Below are 19,654 nucleotides of genomic sequence, written 5' to 3' on the forward strand. Positions count from 1 at the left end.
GCTTTCCCTGGCACTTATCAAACACAAAATGGCGCTCAAGGTTTGATGATAATGAGCTAGCTATACCACCATTTCTCCCTCAATAGCAAAAGCGTTGGTGGTTATTCTGTGCTGCTGCAATAGATTTAACAGAGGGGGATTTCAACAGGGAATACTATAGGGGGGATTCCTATGGTGAGTGCACATAAAGGGAGGAAGTTCAAACCTATGAGAGACATGAGAGATTGAAATTTAATTATGTGCTGTAACAGAACTGGTCTGCTGCAGACAAAGAATGTATTTGGGAGGAGGTGATGAAGGTGCCTTTAATTCTGATAAAAATCTGTAGATGTGATATTTAAATAAGAATGAAAAAACACATAATTTGGGAATTTAGACCTTCCATCTAAATAATGTTTTCTGCAGAACTTGTTTAGCGTCTGTCTTTAATTAGAGTATGGAACATCAGACCCAAATGTGATTTTCTATAGTCGAATACTGGGTGAAAATTCACACTTTCTTTTCTCTAGTTTTACAGTTTGGAAAGAAAAAGAATTTCCTGTGTTAAATTTTTTTGGCTAAAATCATCAGCAACGTTTCAGTAAATGCCATGATTTTATGAGTGTGCAGGATACACTAGTTTTCGGCGTACATCAATGCAATACATAAATTATAATAGCTGATGTCTGAAAAGGAGAAATGTTTTAACACACAGCCAATCATGAAATGTTCACATCAAAAAAAAAAAACCTACTCCAGTACCTGGCAACAATTTTTTGTTTAACCTCTTATTTCACACTGTGCTGGAAAAAAAACACTCACGATTCAGTTTTCACAAAGGCTTTCATCTGAAAGAAACCAGCTTTTCAGGACTGAAGAAAAGACACAGATCCCCATTTCAGCACAAACACGCTCACACATTATAACCATTTTGTATAAAAAATATATATTTGAAAACTAACAAGTGAAATTTATTGCAAATATAAGGAAGGGCCAAATTTCACTCACACTTTCAGTGTTAAGCTGTGATCTCACTTCTATCGGCAATACGTGTTTTTAATCTCAATTGAAAACAGAATTTATTCAATTTTTGATAACAAACTAATCTAAAAATGACATAATGTTATATTATATAATAGAAACCATAGGGATGAAGACCGTATTTTTTTAACATCATATGGTCACCCTCAGATTTTAAAATATACTGTCAATATAAACCTAAATTGAAATGACGAAGGCTTTACAAGAACCCAGAGTAAATAGGCTCATTATTATATTTATGCTTTATTTTAATTTAACCAGTCTAATCTGCAACTTTCCACTTACTCTCCAGGTGCACAGTATGTGTGCAGTAGCACAAGCGTGTGTTGGCTGTGTGTGTGTACGAGATAATACACACACACACAGTCCATTATGGTAACTGAATAATTAGTGAACATGAGTAGGAGCTGCTACTGGAGAACAGCACAGCAAACACACATTAAACGCATGTTGTACATTTCGTATTGATTACAGATTGTCTTTGTGCTTATTAATGAGCCATATTTGAACCATGTAAAAATGTATGTTGCACACACACACACACACACACACACACACACACACACACACACACACACACACACACACACACACACACACAGCACCCACTACGATGTTTCTTCTATTTGTTTTTCTTGCAAATGTGCTGGTGCTTTCGGTCGATCTGCGCAAAAAGGGGGGGCTGCCAAAAAGTAACACATGTGACCCTCGACCCCGGCCACGCCATCATTCACACATGCGCGTTAGCTCACGCACAAAGTGAAACAAACACACACAGTGGGAGCTTGAACCTACCTTGGTCCTGGACATAGTATGCTAGAAACAAGTCCAGCTCCTTGACCGACACTGTTATGTGGTGTGGCTGGACACAAAGTGCTGGGTTGGTGCAATGTGGAGACTTGACGAGGCGCTCGCCATCTGTACTTTCCAGAGGGATGCCTTTGAAGAGGATGACCATCACCAGGTCCAGACGCCAAACTTTGTCGGCCTGCCGCAAACAGTCAATCCGGCGGATCTTGCCCTTCTGGTCCGGGTTGGACAGCACGCAGCACGGGTGCTTCTTGCCCGTCACGCTGAGGACAAAGTCCTCCCGGTACTCCTGCCGAATGTCCTTACGCAGCTTGGCCAGCAGCCTGGATGCCCATTTCTGCTTGACCTCGGCCTTCTCGCCCAGAAGCTCGTCCTTCACCGCGCGCTCCTCGTCCTTGGACATCCGCTTCTCGTGCTTCTTGAAGTACTTGCGTTTTCTGGCCTGGAGGTTGAACCACGTGTAGGCGATGGCACGGACGTGAGGGAGAAGTGCCTCGATGAAGGGATGAAATTCATCCTGGAGCGTCCAAATTGGGGGAGGAGGAGGGGGGGGGGGGGGGGGCAGCGAGAGAAAGAGAAGGAGAGAGAAAAAGATGTCGTCAGAAACTAATGCGAGACATGAAAAAGAAATATGGGTTTAGTCAGCTGCTAATCTGAAGCAGGAGGGGAGTCAGACCACAAACTAACAATTCCTCATAATCAGTCACACATCTTAGTGGCAGCAAAAAAAGCTTCTCTTCATATAGCAACTGTGTTTTTTTACCATCCTGGATGTATCTGGATGTAGTGCAGGTATGACAAGGAAATTCCACTGTTTACATCAACTGCCAGCACTACAATAGCAGCAAGCCCGCTGACTGATAGCACTCGTGTCTCCGCTCTCTCTTCTCCAGCATGCTCTGAGCGGGACTCCCGACCCGAGCTGCTGCTGCTGCTGCTGCTGCTACATGGAGCATGCGCCTCTTCCACTTGCATATCTCTTATCAAAACTATTTCACACTCGGAACGTGAACTTATCCCACGTTCACCTCGGACGGAGCGGGCCTGGTGGGCCGCAGCAAACGTTATTAGGGAGCGAGTTCTCTAGAACAGAGCATCATACACAAGGCTGAGTGGAGAGAACCAACTCGGGGGAATGACACTTGCTCTGCTTCATTCCAAGACCCTGAGGTCAGACAGTGATAATAAAATATCCTCCTGCCTCCCTTTTAAAAAATCTTCCATCGTTGAAAAAAAAAACTTGTTTTTATGTTAGTTTCCCAGACATAACAATGTGATACCAGTGGAAATATTCACACCGTATCAGTTATTCCCTCTTGGAGGTTTCAGTGTATTTTCCCAGTGAGAGTGTAAAACTTTACCTCACATCATCTTTAATTCTAAACTCAAAAAAAGTGTCTAAAATAAAACTTCCACTGTCCACGTTTGAGAGAATTCGTCTTGACCCCTTCAGCTGAATAATAATAATAAAAAAAAGAAAAAGAAACACCTCACAAAATATGTGCACAGCAGCTCGCTGGCCTACGGGCTTTCACACCAATAACACTGCAGTAATTCTAAAGCAAATGATCATAATCAGTCAATACAATTCCTCTGTAGGTGCAGGAATGTAGAGGATGGTGCAAATGATTTAAGAGTCGTCAGAAATTACAGCAGCTGTGAGAGATGTGGAAACATCAACTTATCTTTGTTTAAGGTCATTAAAATGTCAAATTTAATAAGTTAGAAGCAGTGTCTTTTTTTTTTTTTTTTTTTTGGAGCAGGCTTCTGAAGAGTTAAACCACATATTGTTCTTTTTTATAAGCAGCCAGTCAGGCAGGCCATAGGAAACCACAGAAATCGACTCCCTATCTGCGAGTGTGGTGCTGCTGGTGCTCCTCTGAGAAGCCACATTTCTGCTCTGCACTTTAGGGCCAATAAAACCCTGCTCCAAGTACACTGATGTCATATTATAATCTTTTAACACGCAGCGTGAATTAACATTTCATTCCTGACAGATTTCAGTTTTGATATGTTTTATATTTACAGTGGATACTTACTACGGATGCTGTACATATTCACAGTCTGTTTAAAAGAGGTTTTTAAAAAAAATAATAATTCTGAACTCCTTTTAATGTCACCTCCTCGCTATAAAGTTTCCAATTAAACTGACAAAAGTTAGTAGTAAATGTGATCTGCAGCGACTTGCTTCCGAAATCCTTTTCACTCCTGGTTTCCTGTTCAAAAACACTTTAAATATTCTGTTAATTTTTTTTTTTTTTTCAACCAGTCTGAAGCCAAACGCTTTAAAGATAAATGACTTGGCCAGGGCCTATGCAGTGCACTTCAGCTGGGGCCATAAAAGCACAATCCTCTTAAGTACAAACTAAACCACATCTCAGTCAATCACTTACTTATGCCAAGTAAAATATAAACAGTAAAACTGAGTCAGCCAAAACAGTCAGCTACTCTGTCCAAGGCTGAATCAACCTTATCATGCGTTTGATCTTCCTACAGTGAAAGTGGCTTTATCTCCTTCCACCTTCACTTCCCTAAAATATAGGGGTTTTTACTCCAAATAAAAAATATACAGGTGCAAAAAAAATACAAACACAGCTCATGCGAGGCCGGGAAGTGCGTGTGAGGTTATTAGAGGACACAAATAACCTAATTAAACCTGAGAGATACCTAGACTTCTTATACAGGACAATCAAGAACGCCAAGTTTTGGATTGCTCTTTAAAATCACCTTTACGCACAACTTTACGCACAAAAAGAGCGCAGATAGACTGACGCACACTTACTTTTTAGGCACCTATAGGACTTTTTTTGTTTTTTTCATTTGGACTTTCGGTGGAATCTAAGATTTCGAAAGTAAAAATCACCACAATTATAAAATATACGTGCGCAATCAGGATAAACAAAGTAAAATTCGGTTCGTTTTAGCGCTATATTTTCACTAACAAGACAAAAAAGACATTATCAGTAAGAGTTATGAAAGTGTTCCCCACGCAGAGATGAAAACTGTGCAACCCTGGCGCACGCACACAGAAGTTTCTAATATCATTATAAATCTGCAAGTCACGGCAATTAAATGAACATTTAAAAAAAAAAAAAAGACACAAATACCTGAGTGAGACAAATTGGAGAGTACATGACGAGACGGCTACACAGAGAGTGAGTGTACTTGGACTGATTCCTCTGATCACTTTATCGCGCCATTCCTGGACCGATGTGCACCATGCAAGACTGTGGAGCTGCTATCCGCGTCAAACAAAAAAAAAGATTATCCAATAACATCCATGGATTTTTTTTTTTGTTTAAGAATGCGATCCAAGATTGTCGTCTCCGCAGATAAAATGAGATTTTCTGCAGAAGGTTGTTTGTTTTTGTTTTTTTGAAAGTTGACGTGCACAGAGAGCACTCCGCTGATTGTACTCTGGTAGAAAGCCGGTGCAAAACGGGGCTCGCTGCTGCTGCTGCTGCGTCCTCCTCTCTACTACAAGGGCTCTGTGCGCGTCTCGGTGCACTGATATCTGCTTCATAAAAGCATTGTGTGGAGCTTCAGAGGGCGCCGAGTGTGTGATGTTCACCCCTGCTTTAACCAAACTTGATATGAAATCGACCGGTGCACCTTCGGTCCTGCGCAATTCCAGCAAATCAGACCCAACTTTTTTTTTTTTTTTTTCACCCACGTAATTACACAGTCACACTCCTCCTCCTCCTCCACCTCCTCCTCCTCTTCCTCCAAACACACACACACACACACACACACACACACACACACACACACACACACACACACACACAACCCCTATCTACCACCCAGCACCTTCTTCTCCTCCTTGTCTATCTTAAAACACAGCGTAGCTACAATTCATTTCGCCCTCCTCGTTGCAGCAGAATTATTAGAAGAGCCTCGGGGACTTTGGACCACAGCCTCGGTCACAGAGACGCGGAAAAGGGAAAAAAAAAAATTCCCCCTCCGCGGATCTGGCACCCTTCACCCCGAGCTCCCTGTCAACAACACGCGCTTTACTCCTTTTCCAGTTTAGATAATTCAACGGGGTGTCTGTGGTTCACAGTAAAAACAAACAGCGGCTCTTATTTTACTTTACTTTTGCCACATAATGACAGGAGAAACATCATCAGCTCTTTTTTTCTGCCTTAAGATTTTATATAGCTATATAGATATATATGTGTAAAAAAAAGTTATTGGAATCAGTTCTGATCAGATAAATAGCACCTGAGATAGAAGATAAGGCACATTTTATGCAAATATTAAGTATTTTTATTCTCATTAATTTCATTGTTTACTTAAGGATTGTTATTAAGATATCTATATTGAAACTTTGGCACGTTGCAAATAGTTTTTAATTGTTTATAAATCCATTTTTCTCCCATTAACCCTGCTCTGCCTGCACCTGCAGGAGCTGTAAAACCCTCATGACTCAGTTGTGTGTGTGTTGTAACATTGCTGCTTTAATGCTAAAAAGGACTGGAGGTTAAACATTGTTACTCTGTGGCTGCAATATGTGTGTGTGAGTGTGTGTGTGTGTGGATGAGTGTGTGTGCGTGTGTCCCACAGAGCTGTCAACAGTCCACATAGAGTTCATTTGCCAAATTAAGGGGAATGGGATGTTAACATAGGCTGCTGGAGAATCTGTGCCAAGTTTAGTACAATTTTGGCCCGACCGTGCCAATGTTGTGGTCCGTGTTAAGTTAACCCACTTCTCCACATTTCTCAATCGTCGCGAGGACAGGACAGAATATCACAAAAAAAGGAAAAAAAAATTGGTATCACAAAGACCGTTATCACAACATTTGAAAGCAATAATATCCATGTTCACGTACCATTGCACTGTACTGCATGGATTAATAGGGAATCCTGGAGCCTGGTTGAAACACACAAGCCGGTAGCTTCACATTTCTCACGTTCAACTTTGTGCTTTGGAGGGTTTTCTCTTGCAGTGCTCGCAAAAAAAAAGAAAAAAAGTCAACACCGGAAGACAATTCTTGGCAGATAGCGGTGAAAAGAAGTTAGGAGCACCTCGCGTTTTTTTCTCTTTTTTTTTCTTGTCTTCCTTCCTCTTCGAGTCTTACTTTTTTGGATCGTTTTTTGGGGTTGTTCAGTGAAGTTGAACGTGATCCAGAAGAGGCTGAGTTTTCGGCACTGGGTTGGTCTCCGCCTTCACTTTCACTGTCTGACTAACTGCCGCCCCCCCGGTTCTCAGCGCCTCGCGCCAAGCCGGACACACTTCCAGTCACACCACTTCCGGTTGGGCTTTTCGACGTAAAAGCCCGCAGACATGTTCAAAGAAAGAAGTAATTTTCTTTAATTAACAGAAGAAAAAGGTAGGCTACAGCTAATGCTAGATATTTATGTTATTATGGATTGAAAGCCATGGTTTAAAAGGAGTTACCATTTTTAATGGACTAAATAAATCTAGGGTAGACATTTAGACAGTCTCTTTTTTATAAGGTGTACTGTTGTATTAACTTCACAAGAGCGTGATCCCTTAGATGGAAGCAAGCTTAATCGGTTTGATATCCATCAAACAATGAGATAGGTTAGCTGAGCTCCCATGGTTTTTCATTGCACATTGTTTAGCTGGCTTTAAGTTTTGGTTTGGTAATGTCATGTCATAGCATGTCTGCTATACCCATGTTATTTAATGTTTCCCGCTCAAATAACTTGAATAACTTGTGGTGACTCCAAAATACATTATTTTCTAACCCACGTGCATAACAAATTGGGCCTCTTATTTTGAATTTTCCCAGCCACGTTTTCCGGGTATTATCTGCCTGTTTCTCCGCAGCTTGACGCAGCTCAGTTTTGTAATGGTGTTTGCACTCTTGCCTCTCATTGGCCAGCAGCAGTGGCCCCGGGACTCTCTACCCTGGGCCCCTCATTTCCGCTCCTCTGACGTGCTGTTTGGGGTTTGACAGAGCTGGACAGTCAATGCTGAATAGCGATGCAGCCGCTGGCTGATGGTGGAAATCACCACATTGCAGTAATTACGGCTCATACACAGTAAGAGAGAATTATTATTATTATTATTATTATTATTATTATTATTATTATTATTATTATTATTATTATTATTATTATTATTATTATTATTATTATTACTTACTTACTGTGGTAGTCATAAGTTGCTACCATTGTCTGATATTCTCTCCACATGTGACAGTACCAACATGCATTTTCATGTAGCTGTAATGCTATACATAAAAGTCTTTTTTCAAGTAATAACTGTGATTCCTATACACCAAGTCTCTAAATGATCCCAGTATCATGCTGCTTATTTTATTTACTCTTAACTTCCTAGAGTATCATATAACTGTCATTATGTAATTCAGTCAAATATTAGCAACAAAAATTGCAATGAAAACACTGATATGGCTCCTACTTCAGTACATATCAGTTTTTAAGTGCTCATTAAGTAATACCCATAACATTAGTCTAACAGCAATAACAGTATTAGCAGCAATTGTGAGCAGTGTTGTAATAGTAACAGCCCTAATGGCAGTGCTGTGGAAGGCAATAGTAGTAATGGTTCAATATTGCCAGAAGAGTTGACTGATAGAATATTTTAAAAGGGTAACCTTGCGCTGAATAATCATTCACTGGGTGTCCATTACTGCGTGCCAGCATAGCTACAACAGAAAATGTGATCATTGAATGGGTTGTCTACAACAGATTTCCCTTCTCTTTTATCATCATGATCACGATGTAAGCACAATATTCCCAATTTCTAAATGTACCATGGCTGTTGTGTAGCCCTGTCATGTCCAAATGATTATAAAGAGCTAATCAATGATCATTTCAAGGATAAGTTCAGTCTGATGCTGTTGCTGTGCCAAGTCTTTGAGTGACAGCCTTGAGGCAAAGCCATTTGGTGGCATAAAGCAAATCCTGTCCTTTTGACTATAACATTTTAAAAACATTCTGATGAAATAGAAATTTAAAGTACACTCAATACATCCACACTCAGTTTATATCATCAGTTTTACTCTCAGATTTACCACGCTGTATTTTATTTAAGTGTTAATGGGTCATGGCCACGAAAGACTTGACTGCTATCACACACAATAACTCCATAGTTTCTGTGCTTCTATTTATCCAACATTAAATCGTTCCAGTCTAATGATGCTGATGGCATGAGCCCCCACAGATTCAGCCCTCTGAATGAGGATCTGCTGCCCCCATGTGGCTTTAGACAGGACTGCTAGTTGCTTGATAGGGACCCACTGGAGAATTCAACCTGGGGTCCTGTAGCTACATGTTGCAGTAGATATGTTTCAGCAGCGCACAGGCAACACAACTTATACACACACCTAGAGTAGAATCATAAAGTTTATTTCCTCTTTTCCTTTACTTGTCAAACACTTGCACAACCCTATGAACGTTCGTATTAACATAGCCATAACTGGCAGAAGAAAGTGCTGTCTCATTACCAAAATATCACTGACAGATACAACAGCAGAGGCTGCTGGTATCATGTTGGGAGAAGAAATTATTATTTATAATTATTATTTGGTCCTCTGTTCCTCAAGTGTCCTAATAAGACATGGCAGTGGGACAGTGAGCCAGCAGTCATAACAACATCTTTGATACCATTAGGTGGCAATAGACCTGAATGAATGAACTCTAAAGTAGCACCATTCATTACATCAGTGTGTTTGGCACTTAAAGAGATAGTTCAACATTTTGGCAAAATTCGCCTATTGCCATAATCCCTATAGTCATAGGAGTAGCTTCATTACCTTTAATTATTGGTGCATGTAGTTCTGAGATCCGCGGGCAGAGAAGCATGCTGCTCAGTGAACACAATGGAGGTGAATGGTACAGGTCCCCTGTCCCTCATCAAACTCATCAAATACACAATCCAACAACTCCAAAATGCTCTCGTGGACAAGTTGTGACCTGCACATTCACCATGCTATGAAATAATAATGTAACATTACGAGACAAAGTTGTTTTCGAGGCAAATGCGTATGTAGCCAATGTCATATCTGGCCCTCTGCGTTGTGTTTCAGTATTGACTGCCCCAGGTGGGGTTCAAACCCTGGTCTACCGCACCGCGGGTGACGATGCTAACCGTTTCGCCAAGACCTCAATGAGCACTTGGCAAGTTGGTTAGCACGTCCTTTATGGGTGAGTGAGTGCACCTCCGTTACACGTAGCCAGAACTACATTCCAGACAAGGCGGCGTGGAGTGATTTCAAAAGTGCAAATAGTTCTGAGAATTTGCTTTATGTGTCGTAATGTTACATAATTATCTCATAGCGTGGCAAATGCAGGTCACAACTTCTCCACAAGAGCGTTTTGGAGTTGTTGGATTGTGTATTTGAGAAGAATACAAGCTCAGAGAATACAAGCTCTGATCATTCTCAAAATGTTTACATCTTTAATGATAGTACAACTACAAGGTTGCTGCTAGTATTAGCTGAGTGTTTCCCTTATGATCACATATAATGTGAACTGGACATCCTCCTCCTCTAAGGTTAGATTGATAATCACTCTATAGTCGCTTCAGTCTGTGTGATGCAATTTCCTATCATTGCACCATTTCCTATGGGCTTTTGCTTTTCATAATGGCTGTGAGCAACTTTTAATCAGATGACAGCGGATCAGTTAGTCCCTGCCTAAATCCCTCTAATCTAACCTTTAAGATGAACTTCTAATTAACTGCTGTTTCTGGTCATGAAGTGCCTCACATCGTGTTCTGTCCCCTGCTCACTGAAATTGCTCTTAAAATCCCCACTGAATTCTTGAAAGCATAGAGGCTCTGTCTTTATTTGAACCCACCGATATGAAAATCTGAGCTGGTTCTGTTCTGTCCTGTCCTTCCTTTAAAACAGCAACAGCTAAATGCACCAAAGTCCCCACATTTAATACATGCAAGCTAATTAATATCACTAGAATAACATTCACGCATGGCTGCCATGTACACACTGACATCAGACATGAATGAATCCAGGATAAAATCAACCAGCAGGAGCATGACCTGGAAAGAAAGAGTCATTTCTTTCAGCTCATATGCATGGAGACGGACGGACAGACCTTGGCTCTAAACCCTGGAGATGGAGCACAATAAAAGCGCGCCTGTAGTCTGACATGTAAATAAATATTCAGAGAGAAATGTCAGGCTGTGTTGCCTCTTCAGCATGGGAAAGGCGCGGGCTGGACAAGGGCTCTTTGTTCCACACTATCAAATCAACACTGCAGAGGGTGCACAGAGAGGTGCACTTGAGGAATGCTCTTATACTTAAGGCATACTGAATGCTTCTTTTAGTTATTCTCTCTCACCACATATATATTTTATTTTTAAAGCTTATTTGCAGTACTCATCAACTTTAAAATCTTAAATTTTCTGCAGTCATATTGAATTATAACTGGATTAAATGATCAAAGCTACAAGTTAACCTCTGGCCTTCAGAATCACAGTCATTTAGAAATTAATGTACAATTATTTCCAGAAAATATAATTTCAAACAAATAGCGTTTGATGAGCAAATTAGTGATGTAATCAAAATCTTTCATGAAACATTTTCTACATTATTTCTCAAATAAAAGCAAATGTGGTGAGACATGTCCTGGGCACAGACAGATAATGACACAAAACAAAATCCCAAAAGCAATAAAAACCGATGGCACCTCAGGTAAATTCAATTTTGAGAGGGCTGTCAGAAGGATATGATGTTGAGCTTAATCAGACAGAGTCACAGTTTCAGACAGGATATTTCAGTCACAATTTCCAAAATAATATCAAATGTCTGCAATTGTGGCACCAGATTTATATTTTTTGTTATTACGAGAGAAAAAAAAAATCAGCCTTTTTAAAGTTGATTTTTGCCCAATGGTGATGTTGACAACTAATGAAAAGATGACAAAAGAGCTTCACTTACCATCCACCACGTCCTGGCTGACATGTCATAACAAAGCTGCCATTTAATGGACCTCTCTGTGAGTTTCCCAGCCATCACTGTGCTCCCGGCTCTCATCGGATGCAGCCCGGTTGGAAGATAAGACACCTAATCAAAGGGCATCAGTGGAGGCATGCTGTGTCACATGAAGGCCGGTCCTTTACAACACTGCATTATGGGAAAAAAAAAAAAATCAGCAACAGCTTGACCAGAGACTTGAACCTGACTGTGGTAATTACAAGAGCCATGACCCTGCAACCCTCACCATCCCCCTCCTACTCTAACCTCCTCCCTCCCCTCGCTCTCTCCCCCCTCCCTCCCCTCTCTCCCTCTTTTACACTTGTTCTACAAAGTGCTGGAAGTTACAGTTAATGCGAAGATTCATCACAACAACATGGAAATACGTTTTGTGTCAAGCATGCAGTAATTATCGTAATCTTAGATCTCGTTTTTGTTTTGACGGACTGTAAAGAATCAGGATTTTCTGCTGAGATGTGATTATGTGAAAACAAGCACACTCATCTTTTTTAATTTTGAACTGGCTGAGAACAGGAGCATCATTCTTGTGTAATATTGAGTCAGAGACAAGATAATTGTGGGACAGTGCTGACGTTTGGCCTGGATCCATCTCTCGGTTTCAGCCTCATCAGCTCTGTTTTTGTGTGAGTAATAAAACTAGCTGCAGAGCCGGGGCGGTTCAGTATCACACTGAACTAAAGGTCACCAGGAGCCTCTTGTCTTCTGCATATTAAAATGCACTGTAACTTGCGGGGGTTTTGTTCAAGGGTCACTGAAAATGATTGTTCCAATTCACTCACTCTGTTGCCTTTCAACCAGCGGGGAAGATCAAGTAGTCCTCCAGAGAACTGTTGCATTAAATGTGCCCTCAGTGTCAGGGCTCCGGTGGAAGATCAGCCTGTATTTTGATCCATGAATGAAGACGTTTGGCGTGTCCATGTAAATGTTATCTGAATGCCAGCTCAAAAGACCTTTTCTCCCCCTGCCACATTCCAATCCTCCTCACTGAGGCCGCTCGGTGGCAGCTGGATTTCCCCACAGGGACAGTGGGTGGACTTAGCAGCAGTTACTTAGCATTAGTTACAACAAGAAGAAGGAGGAAAAAAACAGTGGAAAATGAAGACAAGGGCTTCGTTTGATTACGCTGCAGCTCAGAAGTCACAAGCACTTGGGGTTAAATCTACACAAAAGTGAAAAAATGAAATGAAAAGCGAGAGCAGGATGCAGCAGCTGGACTAAGTGAGCACCTGTCGAGTAAACACAACAGGCTGCAGCCTATGTTAGTCCTGCTCCTGCAGCTGATTGCACCGTATAGCTGCTTTTTAATGACGACCTGTTCAGCGCTGACCTTTCAGCACACCTGACATTAATAAAGCACTAATTAGGAGCCTAATCAGGCGCCGGCTAATTGAATTGGTTCTTAAACAGAGAAAACAATAAAGCACTCCACACTCATCATGGAAGCCAAATGTCAGAACAAGGAAAATGGATCTGACGGAGGGAACATATGGAAGGTCTACTACGTGAGCACTCTGGTTCACATTATCAGAGGGAATAATATACAACAATATGGAGGAAGTACATGTACAGTATTATAATCAGCATCTACACATAGGAGCAGTTTACCCTGTGATGTTTCTACATCTACATGTTATTCTGAAACTTTATTTTTGAAAAAAAATATAAAATAGTGTGTGCTAGTGTGTTTTTTTTTCTTTTTACCTATGTTTCATCCATATGAACCCAAATGCAAACCTTTGTTATACATTATATACTTTTTTTCACTACAAATAAGGGCACAGTAAAGTGCATTGATTAGACACAGTGGATTGCAATTATTACTGTTTTTACACAAACAGCAGTGAGACCTCTAATGATGAGAAATGAAAACAAATCCCAGAATTTGATCACTTGAATGAATAAAAAGGAATAGTTAGAAAAATAAAATGAAATAAAATAAAATAAAACATTTCTGACACAGCCTTGAGCTGGTGTCAAACATGTGCTCCACGACTTTGGAGAAAGGCAAATGTTGGAGGCCGAGCTCATACACCAGAGCCGCATGCACCTTATTGATTTTGAGGGTAAAATCGATACATTTCATCGTCTTGATTGGATTAGCTGTTTCAAGTTCAATTTTTAATTGGATTTCTACTTTCTACTATGAGAGCTTATTTGAAAATCAATAGGCCAATCAATACCTCCATGTTCAGAAAGTTCAGCTGTGGAGCTGAAAATGGAGGAAAGTAGCTGACACCTGCCACTGGCAACTCACTCACATGACGATCACTGACCTGATAAATCTAATCATGTATTTGAAACAACATAGAAAATAATGTTTTTTTTAACTTAATCAAATCTTTAGTGGAAATTTAGAAAGAAATCTAAATTTAAGATCTAAAAAGAGCTTCAAGGTCGTTTAATGTGCCTTTTTATGTTTACAAAGCATATGAAATTCCCAAATGTAGAGAATCACCAACCACAACAGCCCAAGTTTTTGTCAGGATCCTTACCTCCAAAAAAAGGGCATCAAAGCAAATCAGCTAATCTTGGGGATGATCCTACTCATCAAATCATATAGGAAATATGGCCCATATGGATAGAAATCTAAAAATGATCATGCTACTCATAATTAGTGAGCCGATGATGAATTGTATTTTCCATAGCGTAGACTTAATCCTTGTCTAGGCTTGGCAAAATGGCAGCAGAACACGCCAAGCCACTAACTCCAATCCTAGACAGGTAAACAGCCTTGTTCTGGAGAGATAACTGTTCCGAGCATAGTTTATGTTTATGAAGCATGTGGCTAATTATTTCTTTTGTTCAGCCAGATGTCATAGACTGTAAAACTAGCAGGTGGTCACTTATTTAATTAGTCCAGTTGACCAACCAATTGCCAGAGATTAGGAGCACATTGCAACCCAGGCTGCTGCAGGCTGCTATTATCTAGACTGGACTCCTTAAATTTTTATCATCCCGAAGAGCAAACCAACAAATTAAATTTCACCCCAGGCACATTACACCATACTGGGGTTTGAACTGTTTTTATTACAAATACTAATGTGGGTATTAAATCTATTGTATTTGCAGAATCTTTTCTTTTCAGGGTGATGAAGACACAGGCTGGGACACAGGCAGCAGAGACTGATATTAAAACGGGTTAATTGAAGGACATGGCCATGTGTTAATAAGCATATTTATCTCTGTTTGCTGAAATTGTCTGTACGTCCTTAAATGAAATCCTGCAAAATACAAAGCACTACAGCAGGATCATATATTAAGAATGATCATTGTGGTATGACACAATTAAAAGTATGACATTTATAACTATTTGACACTTTAAGAAGGAATTTCTTATCTGTGATATTAATACTATTTAAAAAATCCTGATATATAAAGACAAATTGAATGAACCTATTAACCCTTAACCAGTGGGCTATCCTTTCATGATGACAGCTGTCATGCAGCTACTAGCAATGTGTTGTGACACCATAATTTACCAGTACATCACTGTAAGATAACTGTGACATAACAAATAAACAAACTTGACCTCATATCAAGTGGACTGGGACAACGCTGTTGTGACAGGTCAAGATTTTGGCTGGTGAAGCCCAAGTCACTCGGGGTTGCCGAGGGCAATGCAGTGCCATTGTGTACGTGTGTGTGTGTTCGGAAAATGTTAAAAACATGTAACCATTTTAGACAACACATATAGATTGTGTTCACGGATCGTGCACACATTACACACGCCTCACTGAGACTTAAGAACTTTTCAGGACAATGACCATTTGGTGTGAGACAAGTGAAGCAGCCGTAGGCTCTTAATGTGTGCAGTGTAATTGTACTGAGAGAAACAAACAGTGCGCTAAGCGTTCATGCAGACTGACTTTGATGTTACCCAGTCAGACATTCACTGAAAATTGGCTGGAAATGAGAAAAATTGTTTTTTAATTTTAATATTGTTTTATCGATTTTTCCATAACTGTTTGATGTTATCACTTATCAACAGCTAATTTTGACTTATCATCAGAGCCAGAATAATAATAACACAAATAACATTAATACATGAACCAGACTAATAATATCACATAGGATGCAGAACCAACATGTGTGCTTTGAGGAACAAGTTCACTCCTGCTGATAAGACTTCACCTAACTTGTTGGGGAGGATTCATAGCTGAACAGTGAGTCGAAGCATAACTATGTGGTTTGTTTGCTGTCATTACATGTACAGAAGCTGAGTATGATCAAACTTGCAGTTATATTTTCAAAGCAGGATAAAGTTAATTGTCTGGTTACTTTGAGCTTGTTTTCTCTTGGTTCATTTATCCTACATGAATTTCTCTCAAAAAGAAATCTTTGTTACCAGATACTCAATCTGTTTTCGCATGAAACAAAGGGTCGTTTGGTCATATCACTTGTAACTGCAACTGTAATCAAATGTGGTGAACAAATCTACACATTTATGCCTTAATTTAGTTATGAATCCTCCCATGTCAGTCATGACAGTGATGGAGAAGCTTGAACTGATGTGTGATCAAATGAGCCAGACACTCATTATAATCATCCAGTGACTTTACATAGAGACATCTGCCTTTTGTTTTCACATGAAGAGACAAATCAACCAGTGATCTTGAGATAACATTTGAATTGATTGTAGAATAGTAATTCTCAGCCTCCATAACCTTAACTTTTACTCCTTGAGCCTGTTACAAGTGTCAACATACTATGGAGATAAAAACAATTAGGAAGAGATAAGAAGAAACAGCCTTTTGTTCTCTTGTGATATCAAGTTGATTACCTCAAGATGTGAGAGCTGAAAAGGCTGGTGCTCCTGCTAACCTTGAGCTGACTGGAGAAGGTATAAAGCTACTAGATAATATAAAGTTTCATATTCTTTTATACTCGTATTTAAATGTTTGAACTTGTCTGATAAATAGGTTCCAGCTCACCCGTGACCCTAGTGTAGGATAAGCGGTATAGAAAATGAATGAATGAATGAACTTGTCTGATAACTTTTACAGGTCTATGATGTGGTGGTGACAAGACTGGAGGTCTCCACCACAGGATCATAGAAGCTTCTCCTGCAGTCAGTATTTAAGTTGCTAAATAGCAATTTGAGAAAGGAGAAACAAGATCAGACTTATTCAGAATCTAATTTATTAGAATATGAATACCTGTGATATTATATGATATGTTCTATAATCACAATTAATACACTTTTCTGAGATAATTAACAGATTATTCCACAGGGCTTTCTACACTTAAAGAAATGGATGTTATATGGTGTATTCATTTAATTCACAAAACTTGGCTGTTCCAGCGTTTGAGGTATGAATCAAACAAAAATAAAGCTCGATAACACATTCCAAAAAACAGCAAATGAACATTGTGGAACAAAAGAGCACGGGTCCAAACAGAGAGCCCTGGGGGATGCCAGATAGCGGCCATGGAGGGAAGTGAGTGAGCACAGCTTCTCTGAAATCTTCACACCTCCAGTCTCCTGCAGCTCTTGATTCAACGCCTGAATTGGAGCCTTTCGGTTAGCCCGTCGCTAACAACTACACACAGCAGCTACAGTAGTATTCATCTTGGTTGAGGCTACAAAAGGGTTAGTGGTTAGAAAGTCAAGAGTGAATCCCATCGATCCAACTTTATATACTTTACAATACATATCAGATATTCACTAACAATAAAGATGGCTTTACTGACACACAACGCTTATTGCTTTCAAAAATGATATAAAAACAAACAGTAAATGAGATTCATCAGTAGTACCCCCTTCTTTTACTGCCAATCACACACATATACCCACCCGTTATCAAACCACAAAAAATAAAATACAAACATCCAAGAACCTGAATCTGAGTTATAAAAAACCACTGAGCAAAGTTATCAACACACACTCATGCAAATGTAACAAAAACAATCAAATCTGATTATGAATAAAACAAAGGATACACGTCAAATATAAGAACTTCAAGTGAAGACTTGCTTCCAATATCGATGCAGTAAAGCAGGCCGTGTGCTAATGTGAAAAATCAGTGCATAAGATCGAACCACTACCTTCGGTCGTTTGATAAAACATGCATTGACTGAATGCTTTGCTGACTATTGCAACACTTCCCCCCGGTCTTTGGCTTGTATGGAGAACGACATGACTAGGATGTACTGTGAGAGTAAAAAACAAGACCTGGACAGGCACTTGGAGCTATTTTTGAAAAAACTAACTAACGTTTCCAGCACATTGCAAGCTTTGATTACATACAGGCTGAAGGATTGCCAAGCATTATAGTCGATGACAACCACGCTATGCTAACGTCATTATGCACTGAATCATCTTCTCCTGTTAAAGAATCCAATAAAATCTCTCATCAGTACCATAGAGTTATAGCAGAATCACCATAAATACATTTTGATTGCTGTGTCAAGTGGTAACTAACCTCCGTGTGTTTGGGTTACTTTTTCATACACGTTTTAATACCTAACTATGTCCGCTGCAGCACTAACATGAGAAGTAGAAACCACAAATGATTTTGTCAGCAGGATAAAAAAAAAGATTTGTTCATTTGTGGCAACGCTTTGTAAGTGCTATGGTTGATACAGCAGGTTCAAGATCAACAGTCCAGTTCAAAGGAATAGGTCACACATCTGTTTGCTCTCTTACATTGAGTTACATGAGAGGGTTGATACCATTCTCATGTCTGTTTGGTTAATGAGGAGCTCCAGCCTGCAGCTAGTTAGCTTAGCTTAGCTTAGCTTTATGATTGGAAAGAGTTATTTCTCTGTTGTCGGTGAAAACTATTAGCTTTTCAACAGCTCACTCCTATTAATTTATTATAGCTTGTTTTTTGTTTTTGTTTTTTTAAAATCTGTACAAAAACTATGAAGTATGGATATCAAAGGAACTGCCATCTTTCTGTCATTCCTAATGCTAAGCTAAGCTAATCAGCTGCAGGCTGACAGACATGTGAGGTATCGATCCTTTCAGCTAACTCTCATGAAACAGAGTGAACCAACATCCCAAAATGTTAAACTACTCAGCTGAGAGGTTTAAGTGATATTTGAAGGCAGTATATGACATAGAACCTCTTCGACTTCAACAACGACGGGTCAGGATATTAATAGACTGTAATGTTTGTTATACGCAGAGTAACTTGATTATACAACGACACAAACAGCCTACGATTAATAGCATCAACTTCTAGATTCTAGACTTGGATCGTTGCACCGTGGCATCGTGATGTGTTCACTGTCTGCTGTTACTGCACATTATCTTCATAACCGGCTGCTCATCATTCTTCAACTTATCACCTTTGTTCTGTGGCCATGCTTCATTAACACATCACTTTGTGGATAAAATGATCACAGAGCAGAGCAAGGAAACATTCATCAATCATCATATGATCACCATTTAAAGATCCCGTAACTATTATTCACAAGGAATTTGCCAACTAGAAGATCACCAACCAGAACACATAAAGCAAAAGCACTGCCCATGCATGACAAATTAAAAAACGACAACGGCTAAAAGAAACAAGGCACAAACTTTATACAAAAAATTGCCTCTCTAGCAGACACACTGGAGTTACCCTAGTTCTGTCTGTAGTTGATTAAAGGTCAGTAGTGAAGGCTCTTTTGATTAAAGTAACCTGAGAGGGGTCCCTTCTGCCAGCTGCTTTCAGGTGAAGACTTCCATCCTTCTGATGCACTTAGCCATTGAAAGTGGTTTCCAAATGCTGAAAGTAGCAGTCACAGTGAGTAAAAAAGCAACATTTCTCCATCACTCCCAAAGGTGTATCTTGACCCTGTTTACTGCCAGTCTGGGTCTTGTAGAGAAAGGCAAAAGAAAACAAAAACGAAATAAATAAAACATTAAAAAAAAAAAAAAAACG

At 39.8% G+C, this 19,654-nt stretch overlaps 1 protein-coding gene across 11 annotated transcripts in view; it reads right to left on the bottom strand.

The window, feature by feature from the left end:
• LOC311001409 (nuclear factor 1 B-type-like) overlaps positions 1 to 11,833 on the bottom strand; it is a 72,766-nt gene extending 60,933 nt beyond the window's left edge. For 4 of the 11 annotated variants that reach the window (XM_083992492.1, XM_083992485.1, XM_083992491.1 and 1 more), the window contains exons 1-2: positions 11,724 to 11,833; positions 1,816 to 2,347 (exon numbers count right to left, since the gene is read on the bottom strand). In XM_083992492.1, the coding sequence (XP_083848618.1) occupies positions 1,816 to 2,347; positions 11,724 to 11,819 (628 nt within the window). In that variant the 5' untranslated portion in view covers positions 11,820 to 11,833. Of the gene's footprint in view, positions 1 to 1,815; positions 2,348 to 2,593; positions 2,731 to 4,937; positions 5,458 to 6,662; positions 6,992 to 11,723 lie in introns of those variants that run through there. The other 7 variants (XM_083992483.1, XM_083992484.1, XM_083992487.1 and 4 more) reach the window with 3 other exon arrangements.
• Positions 11,834 to 19,654: the final 7,821 nt, after the last annotated feature.

Source organism: Trachurus trachurus (assembly GCF_905171665.1).
Source record: "Trachurus trachurus genome assembly, chromosome: 18".
Taxonomy (NCBI): Eukaryota; Metazoa; Chordata; class Actinopteri; order Carangiformes; family Carangidae; genus Trachurus; species Trachurus trachurus.